The sequence below is a fragment of the Dendropsophus ebraccatus genome, chromosome 3, assembly GCF_027789765.1.
Source record: "Dendropsophus ebraccatus isolate aDenEbr1 chromosome 3, aDenEbr1.pat, whole genome shotgun sequence".
Taxonomy (NCBI): Eukaryota; Metazoa; Chordata; class Amphibia; order Anura; family Hylidae; genus Dendropsophus; species Dendropsophus ebraccatus.
In genome coordinates this window covers 40,782,572-40,804,939 of record NC_091456.1, presented here as the reverse complement: position 1 = coordinate 40,804,939, position 22,368 = coordinate 40,782,572, and the positions used below count along the sequence as shown (strand labels likewise).

The following is a 22,368-nucleotide window of genomic DNA, read 5'->3' as shown; positions in this document are numbered from 1 at the left end:
CACCACCACAGGACCCCTGCCCTGAGTATTCAGTTCCCGATCGGCCTCCTCCACCGAGACTTAGATCCCCTGAGCGCCCCTATTGCCGCCACTGTAGGCGACATGGACACTACCGCTCTCAGTGCTATCAGTTAAACGGGCTACCCCTGGGTCCGAGGGCCAACACCCAGGAGGTCGAGATCCAGGCCCGCAGGAAGCACAGTGGTTCTCAAGGTTCCTCTCACAATGCCCGCATGTGACTCTCTGGGTGGACGGAGTCCCCCTGGAGGCTCTGGTAGATACAGGTTCCCAGGTTACCACTATCCCGAGGCATGTGTTTGAAGAACATTGGGATCTGAGAACCCTAGGTCCAGTTGAGAAATACCGTCTGAAACTTATTGCTAGTAATGGTCGTCCTATTGTGCAACTAGGTTACTGGGAACCCACTGTCTGCATAGGGAAGCGGGAGCTAGCGCGTCAGGGTATCATTGTTACTGAGGCTCAGGGAGATAGTGGGACCGTGGTATTAGGCATGAATATTATCCGTCATGTATTCACTGAAGTGTTGGATGCCTTGAATGCCTCTATGTCTTGTGCTATGTCTCCTCAGTACAGGCAAGCCGTTCAGAAGACCATAAAGGTGCTCGCCGCTCAGCGGAAATTTGCCAATCCTCGAGGAGAAATCTGCCGTGTCCGCACTAGAGATGCTCGTCCGATCACCATCCCAGCTAACAGTGAGTTCCTCATCTGGTGCAGGGTCCGTCCAGGCCTCAACAATGCTGATTATGTGGCCCTTCTGGATGCTATGGAAATTGAGGGGCAACCTCTTGTCAGGGCCGCTAGAAGCCTGGTGACCGTCTCCAATGGTCAGGTCCCTGTCCGTCTGGTGAACCTTGGAGACTCCTCAGCTGACCTACCCAAGTTCACCACCGTGGCCATGTTATACCAACTCGATCCTGAGGACATCGTCTGTGAGGAGACCATCGCCTATCAGAGTTCCATCCGTGGCACTCAAAGGGACTCAAACAGGGCTCTCGCCCCTTGGTGGGATGAACTCCATATTGGCGATGCCAATACCCCACTTGAATACCTCCACGGCATCCTCAAGGTGGCCAAAAGGTATCACGAGGCCTTCAGCAAACACTCCCTCGATTTCGGGAAGACCAACCTGGTCCAGCATCGGATCAACACAGGGGACCATTTGCCTATCAAAGAGAAACATCGGCCAATTCCCCCTGCCAGCTATCAGCAGGTCAAGAAACTGCTCAAGGAGATGAAAGACTCTAACGTTATCCAAGAAAGTCAGAGTCCGTGGGCTGCCCCTATTGTCCTTGTGAAAAAGAAAGACGGTAACATCCGGTTCTGCGTGGATTATAGGAAGATAAATACAATCACCCACAAGGATGCCTATCCTTTGCCCCGGATCGAAGAGTCTATTGCTGCTTTGGGGTCAGCCGCCTACTTCTCCACCTTGGACCTCACCAGTGGGTACTGGCAGGTGCCCATGGCACCCGAAGACCGTGAGAAGACGGCCTTCACCACCCCCATGGGGCTCTTTGAATTCACCAGCATGCCCTTCGGTCTGTGCAACGCCCCCGCTACCTTCCAGCGGTTGATGGAAAGGTGTCTCGGCCATCTCAACTTTCAGAGTGTCCTGCTCTACCTAGATGATGTGATTGTCTATTCACGTACCTACGAAGATCACGTCCATCATCTGGCTGAAGTGTTCCAGGTCCTAATCGATCACGGCCTGAAAATCAAGCCTTCCAAGTGCCACCTTCTCAAACCCCAAGTGAACTATCTGGGGCATGTTGTGAGTGCTGAGGGGATACAACCCGATCCAGAGAAGATCTCGGCTGTGGAACACTGGGATACCCCTAAGACCGTCAAGGAGGTGAGAAGTTTTCTGGGATTTGCCGGCTATTACCGCCGCTTCATTCCCCACTTTGCCCAAGTGGCCGAGCCCCTCAATGAGTTACTCCGGGGTTGCCCTCGAGAAAGCTACAACCGACGGCTCCCCGTCGAGTGGTCCGAACGGCAGGAGGTTGCCTTTCAAACCCTGAAACGCCTGTTGACTACGCCTCCTATCCTGGCCTACCCAGACTATAACCTTCCTTTCCGGCTCTACACGGACGCCAGCTTCCAAGGCCTGGGAGCTGTGCTGTCCCAGGTTCAAGATGGCCAAGAGAGAGTTGTAGCTTATGCCAGCCAGAGTCTTCGGGGCGCTGAAAAGAACGACAACAATTATAGCTCCTTCAAGTTGGAGTTACTAGCCCTAGTGTGGGCCGTCACCGAAAAGTTCAAGGACTACCTGGCTGCCACCCCTGTTACCATCTATACGGATAACAACCCGTTGGCGCATCTCAACACTGCTCGGCTGGGCGCCCTGGAACAGCGGTGGGCTTCTCGACTGGCCAATTTCCAGTTTGAAATTAAGTACCGCAGTGGCAAGGCTAACGTCAATGCAGACCTCCTGTCCCGACTACCCAAGGGCGAAGAGGCCCCAGAGGACAGCGATTGGGAAGATGTAGAAATGCCTCCCTTCTACCAAAGGTTCGCTACCCAGAGTGCTATTGATGCAGCTAGGCCTGAAACGCCTTCGCCTCCACCTAGGGCCCCGCAAGACTTGGCCAGGTGGCAGACCATCCAGGAAGAGTCCCGCGTCCTGGGGGAGATCTATGACTACCTCTCTACTGGTCGGGTCCCCATGCGGATAAAGAGGCCCTATCCTGATGTCGAGCTAAGGCGACTCTGGAGGCAAAGAAAGAGGCTCTTCCTACAGAAGGGACTGATCCTGCGGAACTCTCTTGACCCGGTCTCCGGGGAGAGGTGTCACCAGATCCTCATTCCCCGACGAGACGCTAAGATGGTGCTAGATGCCTACCATGACCGGTCCGGTCATTTCGGGGTACACAAGACGGAGGCCACTATCCGACAGCGGTTCTACTGGATCGGGATGAGGGCTGACATCGAGAACTGGTGTGCCGAGTGCCCTGCCTGTAATATCTCCAAAGCTGGGGGAAGAGAAGTCAGGGCCCCTTTGCATCCAATCACCTCCCACCGGCCGAATCAGCTAGTCGCCCTGGACCATGTGAAGCTAGCCCCTACAAGATGCGGGTATACCTACGCCCTCACCATGGTTGACCACTACTCCAAGTGGGTAGTCGTGGTACCTGTCAGGGACTTGACCGCCAAGACCACTGCTCTTACTTTTTACAAGGAGTACGTAAAGCACTATGGGTGCCCAGAGTCTCTGCTGACGGACCGGGGTCCGGCCTTCGAGTCGCAACTTTTCCAGGAGCTGTGTGCCTACCATGAATGTAAGAAGCTACGCACCACGGCCTATCACCCTCAAGGGAATGGTATGTGTGAAAAAGTTAACCAGGTCTTTATCAACATGCTCCGAACGGCTTCAGTGACCAAGAGAGTAGAGTGGCCCCACTTGTTGGATGAACTAGTGGAGATCTATAACAATACCACTCATTGTTCCACTGGCTACTCCCCGTTCTACCTGATGTTCGGCCGCCAAGGCCAACTTCCTCAGGACCGTGCTCTTGGAGTCCAAGCTCCTGACACCTTCAACCCCCTACCTGAAACTGACTGGGTTCGGGAACATCAGAGGAGAATCCAGGATGCCCGGGAAATTGTTGACCGGAGGATGGGGGAGGCTCAGCAGCGCCAAGAGGATGCCTACAACCTAAGGGCGAATGCCACACCACTACAAGTGGGGGATAAAGTTTGGCTAAAGAAATATCATCGCTCTCACAAACTTGAAAGCCTTTGGGAGCCTGAGCCCTATGTCATCTCCTCTATCCCTTACCCAGAGACTGATGTGTATGAAGTCAAAAAGCCTGGGCTAGCCCCACAGACGGTGCATCGGAATAGGATAAAACGTTGCACTAAGGAGGACCTACAGGGCCTTACAGCACCGTGTCCGGTACCTGCATCCACGCCTCCGGCTCCCCCAGCAGCTCCAGCTAAACCTCTCTCTCTGGAAGAAATGTTCCAAGTTGAACCGTTCCTCATGGCCGTAGGCTATCCAGCATTCCCTGTACCCGTTCCAGCGGTTTCTCCACTTCCAATTGTGCCTCCAACGACTCCATCTCTACAACCAGACACTGGGGGTGATCTTCCACCGGTACCTGCACCAATCATTGTTGAAGAGGATCCTCCGCTGAGACGGTCTGAGCGCTCTACCAGAGGAATTCCTCCACTTCGCTACAGAGACCAGAGCCCTTAAACTGTTTTTGTTGTCTAACTGTTTTGTTCCAGTTCCTGCAACGTTTAAGGTTTGTGCCTGGTCCTCCTGACCAAGTTCCCTGTACTAACCAGCCATGAGCTGATGGACACTTACCAATACAAAAGGTTCTCTAGTGCCTGTCCCAGAGCCTTTTACATGGACGATGTCTAATTGCCTAAAAGAGACTCTACCTAACAGAGACACTTAACCCATTCCTTCCTAATCCACTTTCCTGTGATTGTGTGTTCCACACAGGGTATTATTGCACTTATTTCATTATTGCACTTTTCCTACTATTGCATTCCAGTGTTATCGAAGTCTTTGTATTTCCTCCTCTGAGTAAGCAAAAGGTTATTTAGATTGCCTCAGAGTAGAGTGCCTCTTTTGTAAAACAGTATATTTTCCAGTGTCTAAGACAGATAGCTCCTCCTCTGAGTAAGAGAAGTCAGTTCATATATACCTCAGAGAAAGTCCAGTTTATGTAGGAGTGTATTTTCTCATCCAGTCTCAGTATTGTGTATTATTATCATATCTATAGCTGGAAAGATTTAGTTGAGCCAGTTCGTATGCAGATTTTTCTCAGATTTTCATTCAGATTTTTCTCAGATTTTCATTCAGATTTTTCTCAGATTTTCATTCAGATTCATGTGAACCAGTTCTCCTCAAGACCTCGCAGTATTTGTTGTCTTTTGTGTTTCCCTTCCTTTTGTTTCCAGTATTTGTTCACCTCTGTCTTGTCCCAACACAGTAGTTATCACACATAGTCATACCTAACCTTCACACTTGTCCATACATATCGCACCTTGGATATCTTTTCGTGTGTTTGGCCTGTGGAGTGCTTGTGTGTGTGATTGAGTGGTATGAAAGGGAGCTCCCCATGTATCTTTGCTTTTATTATTTTGTTCCTTTCTCTTCCAGGTATCCAAGACACTACTCAGACACGCCAAGGTAGTACACAGGTCTTCACAGTTCTTTTCCAGTAGGGTAACACATTTAACAGAAAACCTACTGTCTAACTGGCTGGAATATTGAGGGTCACCCGCCAGCAGTTAAGTTGTCCTGGCTTACACGTCAGATGGTTCATGCACTAGCTACCTGGTCGCCAGAGTACGTTAGGCACCCCTAGGTGAAGTCCTGCCACTAGGGTTTCTCATTCTCTCTCTTCTCACCTGTGCCTTGGGCGTGGGAAACACACACCTCATCACACTCACTCTCATCATTCATTCCTGTTGTTTGATTGTCCAGTCTATTCATGTTTACTGCCTTCTAGATTCGCCGAGGTCGGCTCAAATTTGCTAGGGAGGTATGCAGTGTCCCAGAACTTGCAGACTACTACTCCTATTATAGCCATTTCTCTTGCTGTGTCAATGCCTGTTCTGGTAAGTGTTTGCACTGCAACTGCTGCTGGTTTTCCCCTAGTATTCTCTGGTATTGTGCATTTTCATGTGTATTCTCATGTGTTCCTGTGTATTACAGTGTACAGTGGTATGCAAGGCTGTTGATCACGTGACCTGTAACCATGGTTCCTCCAATGGCCGACTAGCTCTGGCCAGGAGCAACCATGTGACCTCCCACTTCCTGCTGACAAGAGGAGTTGAGCCCCGGCTTCCAAGCAAGGAGGTTGTGTGGTTCTATCCTCTCCCACAGAAGAGTGACTAAGTCTGCTGCTATATTCCAGTCTTCGGCTGTTTCTGCCTGCTCAAGTGACCGGATTCTTCTCTCTCATCTGGGTGTCATTCCGTTATCTCTCCTCATCGCTACAAGGATTCACAGCAAGTATTACTCTCAAGCTAATCCACCCAGCAACGCTATTTCTCTCATACTCCTACTCCCATCATCCGGCACGTATTCTCACAGCCTATGCAGCACCACTCCTGCTTTATTTGTCAAAGCCTGCTATATACCCGGTTGCATCCGGACAGAACTGTTGCTACTAGTTACCTCATCTATAATAAAACCGCTGTTACTGAACCCTGGCATTGGTGTCCACTAACTGGTGCCCCGACTAAGTGCAGCGAAGAATCGCATGCCCATCATCACCCGCAGATTCCACAGACCGGCCCTACAGCTGTGCTGCCCTCAGGCCTATACCGTGACAAGTATACACCCTGCAGCTGCCCCGGTCATTGCCCGCTCATAACACCAGCACTGCAGAAGTGGCCCCCAGGGGCCAGGGCATCGCACATAGGTCTACAGAACTCAAAGATTTCAGCAGCTTATCATGAAAGAAACGTACTCTTAAAGGGGTTATCCAGCGCTACAAAAACATGCCCACTTTTCTCCCTACTGTTGTCTCCAGTTCAGGTGTGGTTTGCAATTAAGCTCCATTTACTTCAATGGAACTGAGTTTCAAAACCCCACCCAAACTGGAGACAACAGTAGGAGGAAAGTGGCCATGTTTTTGTAGCGCTGGATAACCCCTTTAAGGCCCTATTACACTAAACGATTAGCGGCCTCACTTGGCTGCTTACCAGCCGTCCAGGCGACAATCGTTTAGTGTAATAGTGTGTGTTGAAAGGTCACGACCAGCCGTAACGCACAATGTGGGCTGGTTTAACATGTTGAAAGATTCCGATTTGTGCAGCGACGGTCTGCTGCGCGTTGCTTTGTGTAATAGGAGTAGCGGTAGCAGATGTCCATTGACTTCAATGGATTGATCTAAGGATTATTCGTGCAGCCCCTCCCGCTGTTCCCCGCTTACTGCCTCAGTATAAAAGACCCCAGTAAAACTTGCAGCCATCTGTAATGGGCCATTGGCTGTATAAGTGTAATAATGTTGTCAGCGGTCTAATTCACTGTATAATCTAATATAGACATTCACTGTATAAAATCATATTTTGAAAATATAAAATGCCCCACCTGAGACTAATAGGGTATTCCTATGTGGGCTTGTTATCCCCCATCCATAAAAACCTGATTGCTGGGAGTCCGACCACCTGGCCCCCAGAGATCCCGAGAACAGGGACGCAATTGCCTAAAAATTGATGGTGCTCCAGTATAATGGATCCCAGTATTACAGCTCTGGTATTATAGGCCATAGAATACCAGACCCCAGTATTACAGCTCCAGTATAACCGATCCCAGTATTACAGGTTCAGCCTAATAGACCCCAGTTTACCAATCCACAAAGGAGACATAGATGCTCATGAGAAGATCATAGTTTTGCCTCACTAGTCGCAGATCACTAGTCAGATACCTTATGGAATATTGTGTACATGGCTGGTGAGGGTGCAGAGAAACCAAGGTGCATCAAATAACCGAATCTGCTTTTATTGTGTACTGTGTAAGACTATGTTCACACTTCTGGAAAATATCAGGGAAGACGAACATCCGGTACCATCAACGGCCGCTAATAATAAACAAGGTGGCCACCCTTTGACAATATTATTATGAAGTAGGAACATAACCTAACTATGGTTTGCATCATTTTAATGGTTCATACGGTTTCTGCTGGGCGGCCCTCACTTGAATTTCCGCCTGTTCCATAGACTCAATGATATTAGCCATGTCAATTGTTTGGGCGGATGGCGGAATCTGCTGGCAAATATAATTGAGTCTATGGAACGGGCGGAACTTCTAACCGAGGCCGTATTCAATTTAGCTCCAGATAATCATCTGGGCGTGAGCTGCTATATGGTAGTCACAGTCCCTTGGGCGTTTCTTTGCTTTAACCACACCCCTCTAGGCATGATTCAAAATGCATAATTGCTGTGATGTCACGCAGACGCGCCCCGTTCCTTAGGTCAGTGCGCCTACATTCTCACCACGCCACACATGCACGGTACTGCACGGAATGGACCCACTTTACTACGCATGTGCAGAAGAGTGGAACCATAGACACGCCGACGTGAGGAACGGGGCACGCCTGCATGACGTCACAGCAATTGCGCATTTTGAGACACGCCCAGAAGGGCGTGATTACACCCCAGTGACGTCCAGGGGACTGTGACTACTGCATAGTGGCTCACGCCCAGATGACCACCTGGAGGTGATTTAAATACAGTGCGCCAATTTTATAAAGTGAGTTTTCAGCTTATAAGTTTTATGGACTACCCGGGTAGAAAAACGTGTGGGAAGTGTGCTGGGTGATGCAGCAACCCATTTCCATAGGTTAATAGGCAATTTTTATGTGATTTCAAGGTTAATATCACTTGTAATTCATCTATAATCGACAAATGAGATTATATTCCAATTCACTAATAAAAAACATTTCTTCGCAGCAGGCCGCATGTCATGAGAGTATGAGACTGCAGAATGCGTCAGACATCACAGACTTCATTTTACTTGGTTTCCACGTGTCTTCTGGCTTGAAGAGACTCATGTTCATCCTAATATTGGGGTCGTACTTGTTAACTCTGATGGCAAACATACTCATCATCACTGTAGTGCAGACATATTCCCAGCTTCAAATGCCCATGTATTACTTTCTCAGTCATTTCTCAGTCTTGGAAATTAGTTATACCAGTGTTATTATCCCCAAAATGCTGGCTGGGTTGTTGGCTGACAATGTAACTATATCAAGGTATGGATGCCTTGCACAGTTTTACTTTGTGTTTTTCTCTGGTACTATTGAAAATGTGCTGCTGATTGTGATGAGTTATGACCGTTACTTGGCCATCTGTAGCCCATTGTATTATTCATCGATAATGACCCCATCCTTGTGTCACCAATTGGCCTTCACATCTTGGATAAGTGGATGCCTCGTTCCAGTAATGCCAACAATCTGGATTTCCAAATTAGATTTTTGTGGTGACAAAAGGATTGACCACTTTTTTTGTGATTTTGGTCCCGTAGTGAAGTTGTCATGTTCCGATATGTCAATGGCCATCTGGACTTTTTTTGCGGAGTCTTGTGTTTTACTCCCCATCTGTTGTCTGGTAGTCATTATATCCTATACCTTTATTATTTCCACTATTCTGAAAATTCCGTCCACTACCGGTCGTCAGAAAGCTTTTTCTACCTGCGCATCTCATTTTACTGTAGTTAGTATTTTCTATGTTACCATTATTTTCATGTATGTGAGGCCATCAGCTGTAAGCACATTCTACGGGGATAAAATTATATCTGTGTTTTACTCTGTGGTCACCCCTTTGCTAAATCCTATTATTTATAGTCTTAGAAATGCAAGTATTAAAGGGGCTGTGCAAAATATAACAAAAAAATTAAAAGCACTTTAACCTTTGTAAAGATGCATTATATTTGTTTATTAAAAAAATTGACAAAGACATTTTAAAGTAGCTTCCAAAAAACAATACTTATCACTAAGTGTCTCGTCGCTGGGGACACAAGAACAGGGGACACTTATCACCTATCTGGTAAGTAGGTTTTGTGTCTTGCTTCTGGGAAAACATTTTTAAGACCTTATTCACACTCAAACAAGGACAATTTTATAGTTCATTGCTTTTGATTGGGCTATTCACACGTTCTTCTTTTTCACGGATCCGCATTTCTTTCCGTAAAAAAAATCATAACTCACGGCATGCACTCCCCCATAGAAGAGTGTGATCACAGCATGGATTCCCCCATAGAAGAGCCTGATCATAGCATGGATCCTCCCATAGAAGAGCCTGATCATAGCATGGATTCTCCCATAGAAGAGTCTGATCAAAGCATGGATTTCCCCATAGAAGAGTCTGATCATAGCATGGATTCTCCCATAGAAGTCTAATCTAAGCAAACTGGTATTTTTTTTTTTACCAGTTTAACAATTTTGTAGATGCACTACGGAAGCAATTACAGACAATATTTCATGGATCACAGATAAAAAGCAGTGGACCTTTCTGCAAATGTGAAAAATCCCTGAACGTGTGAATAAGACCTATGGGGGAGGGGGTTTACACTCATCCGGCGACAATCCAGAAACGGATCCTTCAACTGTTGCCATTCATTTGAATGGGACAGTTCAAAACATCCAGCGATTCAGTTTTGCTGCCGAATCGTCAGACAGCCCATATGGTAGAAGAAGAATGCTGGACCACCTTATGAATGTAAACCTACCATCCTTCATGTATATATTTGATGACACAGTTTGGGATTATTATATGATATTAAAGCTTGGCATGACAAAAGGAATATTATACAGGTTGGTTCTCTGTTGTAAGATATGAATTCACAACCATTGCCATTGTACTCAAGTATATGCAAGAGAACAATATTTTATTATTGCTACATCAATAAAAATGATAACTTCTGGTCACTTTTTATGCTCCCAATAAATAAGACAATGGGGGACATTTATGAATAATTCGCCTCTGGTGTACACCACGGAAAAGATGCAGATTCCTACCTTTTCTTTGGCGTACCCAGCTGTGCGCCCTGTACCTCTGATGGGCGTGGCCAGTGTGGGAGGGGCGTGGCCAGGCTGGGAGGGGGCATGGCCTCCTCATGTGACTTATCATGGTTTACACCTGCAAACAGATGTAAACCATGCAAAAATCTACACCTGCTCCATCTACACCTGAAATCCTTGCAATAGGTGCAGATCCAGCTGGCTTTACTAAGAGGCATGCGCCTCTTAAAAAATCTGGCCGGGTAAATAGGGGAGGGGCTTTATTTAAGACTGTTATACAAGTACACCAATCTTAATAAATGTTACTTTATGTCTGTATTGCCTCCACAAACTTCTTCCTAGATAGTAAAAGATGAACTCTTTAGATTATCTTGTTCCTCTCAAGAAGAAATCTAATTCCAATATTCTCCAAGACCAGAAGTAATTCCTTCCAAAGTTTAAGAAAAAAGGTTATACGTTTTTGTGGGAACATAGCCTAAGAAATTTCCTTTGCTAAAATCTTCCACCTTTAGCTTCCTTGATGTGTTACAGGCCCTCAATGGTCCTCCTTTCCTTTTTGATCTACATAGCCCCTCTTTTTATACTACATACCATGTATATTATATAAGGAAAACTTGTTTTCTATTAAAAGTACATTAAAAGTTACATAGATGTGTCTATACAATGTATTACCATATCTGTACGGCTCTGCCACACTGATAGCTGATTGAAATCCAGGAAGTAAAGAAAAATGGCTTCTGTGCCAATTAACATTGTCCCCTGCTCCCACTGCTCTCCCACCTTAGGAGACAAATATTCCATGCCTCTGTCTCACATTGTGTGTGTTTGCTGAGCACAGGCTGATGATGCAGACAGGGGGAAGGGTGTGACGTCCTAGGAGGCTTAGCTGACTCAAATCCCCTGAGTGATTCACCACCTCTGACCGGCCAGAAGCAGGGGCTGCAACCTCACTGATTGTGCAAAAGTCTGCAGTGAAATTAGGGCTGTGTTCACACATGTTGGAGCATCATTGCAGTACTGCAGCGTATTCACAAAAATGATGCAGTAACACAATTAAATGATGCTAAACGGCCCAAAGGATCAGAGCCGGCACTGCCAATCCCACCTGGAGAAAAAACAAGGCATAAACAGTATACTCCATGTAACATAATATCGGATAAACTCCTTATTGTGGGGCTTAACTTCAGAGATAAAAGATGATTGATCATAATATGTGCATGGAGATAAAAATAAAAATAAAATCAAATTGAAAAAGTTCTTTACTTTATTCCAATATCGGTGTTACAGGTAGAGAATACAGTGCTGTGTGGTGTAACAGGTAGAGAAAACAGCATGCTGTGTGGGGTTACAGGTAGAGAATACAGCGTGCTGTGTGGTGTTACAGGCAGAGAATACAGTGTGCTGTGTGGTGTTACAGGTAGAGAATACAGTGTGCTGTGTGGTGTTACAGGTAGAGAATACAGTGTGCTGTGCAGTGTTACAGGTAGAGAATACAGCGTGCTGTGTGGTGTTACAGGTAGAGAATACAGTGTGCTGTGTGGTGTTACAGGTAGAGAATACAGCGTGCTGTGTGGTGTTACAGGTAGAGAATACAGCGCTGTGTGGTGTTACAGGCAGAGAATACAGCGTGCTGTGTGGTGTTACAGGCAGAGAATACTGCGTGCTGTGTGGTGTTACAGGTAGAGAATACAGCGTGCTGTGTGGTGTTACAGGTAGAGAATACAGCGTGCTGTGTGGTGTTACAGGTAGAGAATACAGTGTGCTGTGTGGTGTTACAGGTAGAGAATACAGCGTGCTGTGTGGTGTTACAGGTAGAGAATACAGCGCTGTGTGGTGTTATAGGCAGAGAATACAGCGTGCTGTGTGGTGTTACAGGCAGAGAATACTGCGTGCTCTGTGGTGTTACAGGTAGAGAATACAGCGTTCTGTGTGGTGTTACAGGTAGAGAATACAGCGTGCTGTGTGGTGTTACAGGTAGAGAATACAGTGTACTGTGTGGTGTTACAGGTAGAGAATACAGTGCTGTGTGGTGTTACAGGTAGAGAATACAGCGTGCTGTGTGGTGTTACAGGCAGAGATAACAGCGTGCTGTGTGGTGTTACAGGTAGAGAATACAGTGCTGTGTGGTGTTACAGGTAGAGAATACAGCGTGCTGTGTGGTGTTACAGGTAGAGAATACTGTGTGCTGTGTGGTATTACAGGTAGAGAATACAGCGTGCTGTGTGGTGTTACAGGTAGAGAATACAGCGTGCTGTGTGGTGTTACAGGCAGAGATAACAGCGTGCTGTGTAGTGTTACAGGTAGAGAATACAGTGCTGTGTGGTGTTACAGGTAGAGAATACAGTGCTGTGTGGTGTTACAGGTAGAGAATACAACGTGCTGTGTGGTGTTACAGGCAGAGAATACAGCTTGCTGTGTGGTGTTACAGGCAGAGAATACAGCGCGCTGTGTGGTGTTATAGGCAGAGAATACAGCGTGCTGTGTGGTGTTACAGGTAGAGAATACAGCGTGCTGTGTGGTGTTACAGGCAGAGAATACAGCGTGCTGTGTGGTGTTACAGGCAGAGAATACAGCATGCTGTGTGGTGTTACAGGCAGAGAATACAGTGTGCTGTGTGGCATTACAGGTAGAGAATACAGTGTGCTGTGTGGCGTTACAGAGAGAGAATACAGCGTGCTGTGTGGCGTTACAGAGAGAGAATACAGCGTGCTGTGTGGTGTTACAGGTAGAGAATACAGTGTGCTGTGGGGTGTTACAGGTAGAGAATACAGCGTGCTGTGGGGTGTTACAGGTAGAGAATACAGCGTGCTGTGGGGTGTTACAGGTAGAGAATACAGCATGCTGGGTGGTGTTACAGGTAGAGAATACAGCGTGCTGTTACAGGTAGAGAATACAGCACTGTGTGGTGTTACAGGTAGAGAATACAGTGTGATGTGTGGGCGGGGAATGGGCAGGGTGGAGGACTGTGATGAACAGCTGAGGAAAAGCATTGCATTCTCGAACCAGTACTGCATTCTGGGAACTGCTCAACCAGGAAGTACAGAAAACACAATACAGAACAAAACCCTCCAAAACTAATGGATTTTTGGTAGCTTCAAAGCTGGGATAGATAGGTAAGTAATGCTTTATGCTTCTGCAGATGTTTCATCCGCCCCTCTACCTGGAGTTCTGATTTAACAAATTAAGTTGCTTCTTCAGTAGAACCTTAGTAGATCCTTTCCACTGAACCTTTCTCTGCCGTTGTAATGTTTCTTATCGCTACATGAAAAAATAACCTAAATATGAAAGGTATTAAATATGTAGGATGACTATGTTGCACCTTAAAGTGTCACCGTCAACATAGAAAACTTTTGACATGTCATAGAGACATAAAGCAAAAAGTGCAACAGCAACCTGCAGGTGCAACTGCTTACCGTATATACTCCCCCAGAGTACACACAATAAAAACCTGCTCTATAGATTACAAAATGAGGATCTTAGCAAACCATTTGATCAGAGTGTACCATGTCACCACGTTAAGGTGTCCTCAGAGACATGGTCCTACTTCATACAGTGAGCAGTGGGAACCGACCTAGAAGTTAAAGTGGTTGTCTGGGAAAAATTCATAGCCATGCTGACAGGGCTACGGGGGACATGTTAGTAATGTATACTTACCTGTCAATTCCTGGGCCACCATTCCCATTGTTACCATCAATGAACAGCAGATGGCATAGCTCCAATCCCAAATCCACAGTAAGTATACCGGTAGACCATAAGTTTCACATGCCCAGGTGGTGCTCAATCTTGAACAGCAGCATCCCAACAATACAAGTATGAAGATAAAAGATTACACTCACCAACTTGGTGTTGAATCATCTGGCTTTATTGAAAATACAAGGATTGGGGAGGAAGGAGTCGGGTGACCGCAGTTTCCTGGCGGAACACCACAAAGGGCAACATAAAAAAGCAGCCAGTGGCTTGCCAGCTAAGGGGCACACAACAATGAGTTAAACCCTTTCTACTGGTTCTAGACTGGTAACCATCTTTTTCCACCTGCAGGGGCCCTGTTCTACATCGATAAAACACTAAAACGCTGACCGATAAAATTTTTGACAATCAATTGATTGTCCCCACCTTTTTCAACTGTTTTTGCGTTGCTGTTTTGCCTATGTATTTGATCTGTCTAAATTTGGACTTTAGACTTGGTCTCTATGGATGATTGTTTTAGTGTCCCAGACAAAAGAATACTAGAAGCATCCCTGCTTGAAAAAGGCTACAATACAGCCAAAACATTGTGCACTGGTATGAATAAAGATCATATTCTCCCTAACCATTTTAGCCCTTTACTGATGACACTTTCCCTTTAATGACTTTTATTTTAGAAGATCATGCTTTATGATACCCTTAAAGTGCTACTGTCACAGCCCCTTACTCTATGTACAGTTCTCCCCACCATCTACAAGCTTAGATGCTGCATATTTTATATTTACCTTTATAAAACTTGTTTGCATTTTCTTTCTGTTCTATAACATCGTCAGTTCATCTGTGAAGCTCTGACCAACTGACTCTGTTAAAATACTGACCAAAGTATTGTGTGAACAAAGCCTTACTGTAAAATGCTTAAGGCTTGCTCAGATTTATCCAATCATCTGTCACATTCATCATTTCGCATTCAGGTGCTGGGAGAAAGGAAAATTGTATTTTGTTTGTATCATCATTTTTATATGGGGAAGCCAAGCTGAAAGGCAACTATGCTGGATGGTCTATAAATATGGGTGCTATGACTCATTTTAATCCATGGGGCCATGGATTGAATGCAAGAGATCCCACCCAGGCAGCATGCTGGACATATGTGAGCACAAACATAGAACGTGGAACATTAGACCAACAACAACAGTTTTTCTTCCAGTAAGTTGTCAACTCCAGTCTTGTACTTAAAGGAGAAGTCTGGTGAAAAGTATTGTATTGCCCACAAAAAATTATACAAATTACCAATATACACTTATTACTGGAAATTCACATAAAGTGCTTTTTTCCCTACACTTACTACTGCATTAAGGCTTTACTTCCTGGATAAAATGGTGATGTCACGACCCGACTCCCAGAGCTGTGCGGGCTGTGGCTGCTGGAGAGGATGATGGCAGGGTGACACTGATGGACACAGGGCACTGAAGGGACACTGAGCATCCCTCTGCCATCATCCTCTCCAGCAGCCACTGCCCGCACCGCTCTGGGGGTCAGGTCGTGACATCACCATTTTATCCAGGAAGTGACATCACTTCTGACACTGCCATATTGTCATAAGGTCAAACCCCATATCAACGCCATTCATTATGATGCCAGGAGCTCTGAAACTGTTTAAGGGTACCTTCACAGTAAAAAAACAATAAAGCAGCCATACTTACCTGTATGCGCTCCTCTGGATGCCCTCGGGCATCGGCTTTGGTCCCTTGCTCAGTGACAGCCCACTTAGCCAATCACTCGCTGCAGGAGGATTGTATGATGATTGGCTGAGCGGACTGTCACTTAGCGGGGGACCGGACCAGGCGCCGGAGTGCATCCGGAGAAGCGTGGACAGGCAAGTATGTCTGCTTCGTTGATGTTTTACTATAGCAGCTACACAGCATCTTAGGTTTTACAAAATGCTGTGTAAGACACATTTTACAAGATATTTCTGCATACCTGAGTTCTAATGTGTCTTTTTCTGTATTTCATTCCTTGAAGGGATGTGTAAAAGAAATATACAAAAATATGAACGAAAAAAATGCAATAGGCTTCTGCAAGACACATTAGAACTCTGGCGGTATGCGGGCAATTTTAATGTGTCTTGCAGGAACCTATTGCATTTTTTTTTACTAATTTTTGTACATTTTATTTTCGCATCCCTTCAAGGGAACAAAATATACAAAAATTTGAACAAATAAAAAAATACAATAGGTGAACCAGGTACCCTCCACTCTGCCGAGCGGCGAGCACCTGGTTAACTGCTGATTTTAATGGGTTTGTTACTTAAGCTGACCTCTTCAATATTGAAAAAAATGCATGACTCATTCTAGTACTGTCTCAACACTAATGTTTGACTATATTTGGCCATGGTGTTAATGAAGGTTTTTAAAGCGTTTTTAAAGAACTGGGTGCCCCCTCCCCAAGTAAACAACCTCATAAATTAGCCAGTTCATATATATATATATATATATATATATATATATATATATATATATATATATATTCCCCCCCCCCACTTCCTCTTCCCCTCCGTCTGACTCTTCCTTTCACTTTTAATCTGAACTTACATTTTCTTCTAAAATCCTCCTCAGCTAAGATTTATGCAATATCTTACCACAGTCCCCATCTGTGTAACCATGCCCTTTATTCGTATGACCACATCCTATAAATGTGACACTAACTGGATAGCATCATCTTCACTGGTATCTTTACCTATGCATCTATATTGCCTAAGAACCCTAGACCATTTTTAGGGGGCCAAACCCCTATTTCCGTGTAATACTAGGCTTTTGGATATCCACTCAATAGGCCATAACATTGATGCCATCTGATGCAATTTATTAAAGTCTAGTTTCATAGTGTATATGGAGCTATAGAGTGATATATGTAAAAAGATGATGAAACCATTTCCACGATTTAGTCATTGTGCGATTTATTTATTATTTTATCTAGCGATAATCCCAAACGTACTATTGACGGTTCCCAGATGTTATGTAATGCTCCACATAATTCTAATTGTCTGCCTATATAACTGCTTCTTCTTGGCGCACAGGTCTCTTAGACCATACAGAATTGGAGGAGGATAAACCTATTATGTCACAAGTGGCTCATTTTTATTATGTGACAAGCGGTTAATTTTTTTTTTATGTATACAAAGGTGAGAATAGAAGGAAAAATGCTTTGTGATTTATTATTATTACACCGCGCTGGGGTTCACTTATCATGAATGCGTTTCTATCCCACTTTTTTCTCCGTTTCATGATTATATTACTTTTAATGCTGCCACATTAAAGCTGGTGTACAGGACAAAAAACATGTGACTTTATTCTTTTTTATTTTTTTTACCCAACACAAGACTAAGAAAGCGTAGAAATTCTAGTGTGTTCATGTAACCATCAGTTTAAAACATCTCAATACTTTAAAAATTGGTTCTGTCAGGGCAACATTTTAATAAAAAGTTTTAAAACAATAAAAAACGTGTACATAGCAAATATAAGGAGAATCCTCTATTTAGGATAGTGCACCATAGAAACTGGCTAGGACCAAATCGGCAAAAGATTTCCTCCTGAATGGTAAGAGCAGGTAATGCTCAAAACCGCAGCAGTACAGGACCAAGAGGTGAAATGACAGAGGAGAGTGTAAAGTAGTCATAATTATTTACTAAATATCAGCAGCAACGCGTTTTGGCTCAGTCATCCAAAAGACCCTCTCTCAACCATATTAACAACCGTTATCTTAAATATTACTTAAAGGAGATGTCTCGTGCCCAACATTTTTTTTAAAAAAGAGTCAGGGAGGAGGTGGCTGAACTTAACTACATGCACTTACCTCCACAGCTCTAGCGTTGGGGTCTGCTGTCCACCCCTCCGGTTCCCAGTCCCCTGGCTGGTTTGAGCTGTCAGCCCCTTTGGTTCCCAGTCCCCTGGCCACTTCCTGGTCTGAGAGGGAACCGGGGTTTGAAGTATCAGAACGGCGTAGTCAGCGGCGGAGGAGGGGCCGGCTGACCCCAGCGCTGGAGTCCAGAAGGTAGGTGAATGTAGTTTCATGACTTGTAAATGATCGCTGACCGTTGACCTGTATCCTTTAAATGCTATTTAAGAGTGGTGAATCATGGTTGTTATTATGATTGAGGTAGGCTCTATTGGATGACTGAAATTTAATAACTAATTATGACTACACTACACACTCGCAACTTGGTCCGCTACTGGTGTGGTTTGGAGCTTTTTATATGAAACTTATTTTGCATTTCTAACTGTACAATATATTTATCTATATTATAAGATAATAAATCTATTATCTATTAATAATCTTGCAGTTTTAATTCTGGTCACTAAGGCCCCTATTACAAGGAAAGATTATCATGGAAAAAATTGTTATATCGTTTGAATGTAAGCAATAATCTTCCTGCGTGTATGTAGGCAACAGTCAAACAACTAACAAAAATTCATTGATTGTATCTTTTAAACTGACCATAAAGTCATCGTAACTTGTTCGCTAATCAAAAATCTTTTGTTTGTTCGTTATTACGATCATTCGTATACCAGAGTATATGAACAATCACAATTTCGATTGTTATTGTGACTATCTTTCCATCTATGATGGTAAATGATTTCAGGTCATTCGCAAAGCACTACTTTGCAATCATTTATTGTTGATTGGAGAAAACAAAAAATCACTAAGTGCTATTACATGGGCTGATCTGGAGGAGCAAGTGAGCACTGACCTGTCAGATCAGCGCTCGCTTGCTCCTCGTTCCCCTCTCACTGCTGGCGCTATTACAAGCGCCAACAGCAAGAGGGTAAGAGCAGGGAGGGCCGTGGGGAGCTGCGACCGCTACCAGCAGACCATCGTTATCATTGTACTTTTTTCAACAAGTTGAAAGACAAGGATCAGCCGAGATCCTTTAGGTTGGCTGATCGTTGCCTTTTAACACTAGCTATTACACCAAGCGATTATCAACCATAATGGCCTATAATCGGCCAAATGCAGCCAATAATCACTTGGTGTAATAGCGCCTTAAGTCTCATAATAAGCTGATTCTTACTGTTCTATAGAGAAAACTTTTCTGCAGTCTCATCATCATGCAGGATTAGAATAAAGGTGACATCAGTAGATAGGATCAAACCATTTACATTAAGTGATGGTCATAGCTCTCCTCTTCTGTCTCTGCAAAATGACTTCCACACAGGTCCCAGAGTATGCCTAGAAAACATTTCCATAAAGGTCAATAGCCCCCTTCGCTCTATTTTTTTCTATGTCCATGAAGCTACTGTAAAACATATACATCTAAATCCTGTTAACAGAGCAGACCATAAGCATGCGGCAATAGGGCCTCCATAATGATGTGGAAAAATTTTTGGGGGAAACATTCACTTTAATTCATTGTTGGCCACTGATGAAGCCATGTAGCTCACTAATCTACAAATGTCTCTATATACTTATTGAAAATAAACAACAAACTAAGGAAAAATTACCCTCACCCGTCCTTACTTTATCATTTTTACAGGGTGAAAGTTATGGAAAATCAGAGCAGTGTGACACACTTTCTCTTAGTCGGGTTTACTTTCTCGGTAGAACTCCAGTTTTTTCTGTTTGTGGTTTTCTTTGCCATCTACCTCTTGACTGTAACCGCTAATGTTGCAATCATTGGCTTGGTACGTCTAGACAATAGACTCCATACGCCTATGTATTATCTTCTTAGCCAGCTCTCTTTTCTCGAGATCTGGTACACATCATCCATTGCGCCAAATCTCCTAACTAATTTGGCTGGTTGGAAATACATCTCATTTTCTGGCTGCCTCTCACAAATGTACTTTTACTTCTCTTTGGGTTCCACAGAGTTTTTCCTCCTGGGAGTGATGGCCATTGATCGTTACTTGGCTATATGCAACCCACTTCGCTATCAGGCCATCATGAATGGGCAAGTATGTGTCCAGGCAACCGCAGCTTGCTGGTCTGTTGCTTTCCTGTCTGTATTTTTTCTTATACTTCTTATTTCCCGCTTGACATTTTGCCAACCTGCTATCATCAACCATTTCTTCTGTGACCTTCCACCTCTTCTTAAGCTTTCATGTCAAGATACCTTTGTAGAGGAAATTATAGTCTTCTTTTTCGCCTGCAGCATTATTCTCACCTCACTTCTTTTTACTATTGTATCGTATGTGTATATCCTTTCTACTATTTTTAAGATACCATCCACCAAGGGGCGTCAAAAAGCTTTCTCTACGTGTGTCTCCCATTTCACGGTGGTCACTATTCTCTATGGTACGGTTATATTCATTTATGTTCGTCCTAGTGTGTCCTACCCAATGGATGTCAACAAGTTCATGGGTGTTTTCAACACTGTGGTGACCCCTTTACTTAACCCTTTGATCTATTGCCTACGGAACAAAGAAGTAAAAGAAGCTCTGAGGAAAGTAATGAATACAAAGCGCTCACAAATAGATGGGATAACCTATATTACTAAGTGACGGTGGACAGACATTGGGAACAAGATTCCAAATTGATAAGAGATTTACAGAAGACAAAGCGCCATGTTATTTACCAGATTATGGACGTGTGGGCGCTTTGGATGTAAAACATTGGCTACTACCATTTCACCTTCAAGTATTGTTTTATATTAGTGAAACCCATACTGTCAAAGGAAAGTAAAGCGGATATGAATTAAAAAAATATATATTGTGAAAAGATGAAAATTAAAAAAAAAAAATCATTGATACAAGGAAAAAAATACAAATACAACAAAACACAATATTAATGTAACTTACTTTTTAAACTATTTTACCCCCCCCCCACACACAAAAAATTGTACATAAAAATCTAAATGGTGATGACTATCATTTAGTTATATACTGACAGCAGCTCCCTGTGTACCTTATAGAGCTAAAAATCCAAATCTTCTCCTCCAGGCTGTACTGTCCTGCTCTGTGGTGAGTCTGTCCATAAGATGGCCGACATGGAGGAGCATGTTACCATGCCCCGCCCCCTGTGTCCAAAACTGAGCCTGTATATATCTATGGAGGACACTGGGGGGCAGTGCATAGTCACATGCTCCTCCATGTCGGCCATCTTATGGACAGAAACACCACAGAGCAAGACAGTACAGCCTGGAGGAGGAAAGTCTGATTGTAGCTCTATGAGGTACACAGGGAGCTGCTGTCATATATACAGCGAGTGCAGTTACTTATACTGTACACTGAACTATTTTACTATAAAGTGGCCAACCCCTTTAATTTACTCTATGTCAGAAATGTGTGCCTAAATTGTTACACACAACTAGTATTGAGCCAATTTGCATCAAGTTCGGGTTCAACAATGTTCGCTTAAACCCTCGGCATTTGACTCCTGGCGTCTTGAGAAGTTGAATGCTGCCCTAGGGAGTCCTGGAAAATATGCATAAAGCCTTAGGCCATAACTACATCTTTTTTTTTGGCTGTTTGACAGCCATTTTTTTTTAATCACGTTTATTTTGGCATCAAGACGTGTCTGGTTTATGCAAATTATAGCCGTAATTTGCATATAGCCGTCATTTTGCGTTTGGTGTCAAAACTACAGTTGGCAAAAAAAAAAAACATGCAGGCCTCAGACATGACAAGAATTTCGGAGTTTCTTTTTATTCTGGTAGCCATCATTCAAGTTTGCAGAGGCTTTGGGGCACTAAAATATTTTTGCAATACAAGTTAGCAATCTCATTGGTACCATTGTAAGGCAATATGTGACACTTTTTATTTCTTCTTTAGTAAACACAAAAAAAGATTAGGAAAAAACTATTATGATGATACTCAATTTATACACTTTACACTTTTTTTTATGATTAAAAAAAAAAAAAAAAAAAAAGGTTTGTGTAAAGCCATATTCTGAGAGCTGTATTTTTTTTTTAACCAACAGACTTGTCTGAGTGTTTGTCTTTTGCTAGATGAGTTGGAATGTTAGTGATACTATTTTTGTAGACATGCGGCCTTTCGATCACTTTTTATTTTGTTTTTTTATGGAGGTGGGATTAACAGAAATAAGTGCAAGTGCAAGTTTTTTTGTAAACATTTTTTACAGCGTTCACTATGCATTTCAAAGTAGCTACAGACGCGCCAATACCAAATATGTATTTTTTTTTAAGACACCATTTATAATTGGGAATAGTGGGATTGTATGTTTTATT

At 44.0% G+C, this 22,368-nt stretch overlaps 2 protein-coding genes across 2 annotated transcripts; both read left to right on the top strand.

Annotated features, from left to right (window-relative positions):
- Positions 1–8,460: 8,460 nt before the first annotated feature.
- Positions 8,461–9,396, top strand: LOC138786464 (olfactory receptor 6B9-like). The gene has a single exon (XM_069963452.1). The coding sequence runs from the start codon at positions 8,461–8,463 to the stop codon at positions 9,394–9,396; it is 936 nt and encodes a 311-aa protein (XP_069819553.1).
- Positions 9,397–19,729: 10,333 nt separating this feature from the next.
- Positions 19,730–20,683, top strand: LOC138786463 (olfactory receptor 6M1-like). The gene has a single exon (XM_069963451.1). It carries the CDS (start codon positions 19,730–19,732, stop codon positions 20,681–20,683), a length of 954 nt encoding a protein of 317 aa, XP_069819552.1.
- The last annotated feature ends 1,685 nt before the right edge of the window (positions 20,684–22,368 follow it).

What these genes read in the sequence shown, in the direction of transcription:
- LOC138786463 (XM_069963451.1), top strand. Translation starts at nt 19,730, where the DNA reads ATGGAAAATCAGAGCAGTGTGACACACTTTCTCTTAGTCGGGTTTACT.
- LOC138786464 (XM_069963452.1), top strand. Translation starts at nt 8,461, where the DNA reads ATGAGACTGCAGAATGCGTCAGACATCACAGACTTCATTTTACTTGGT.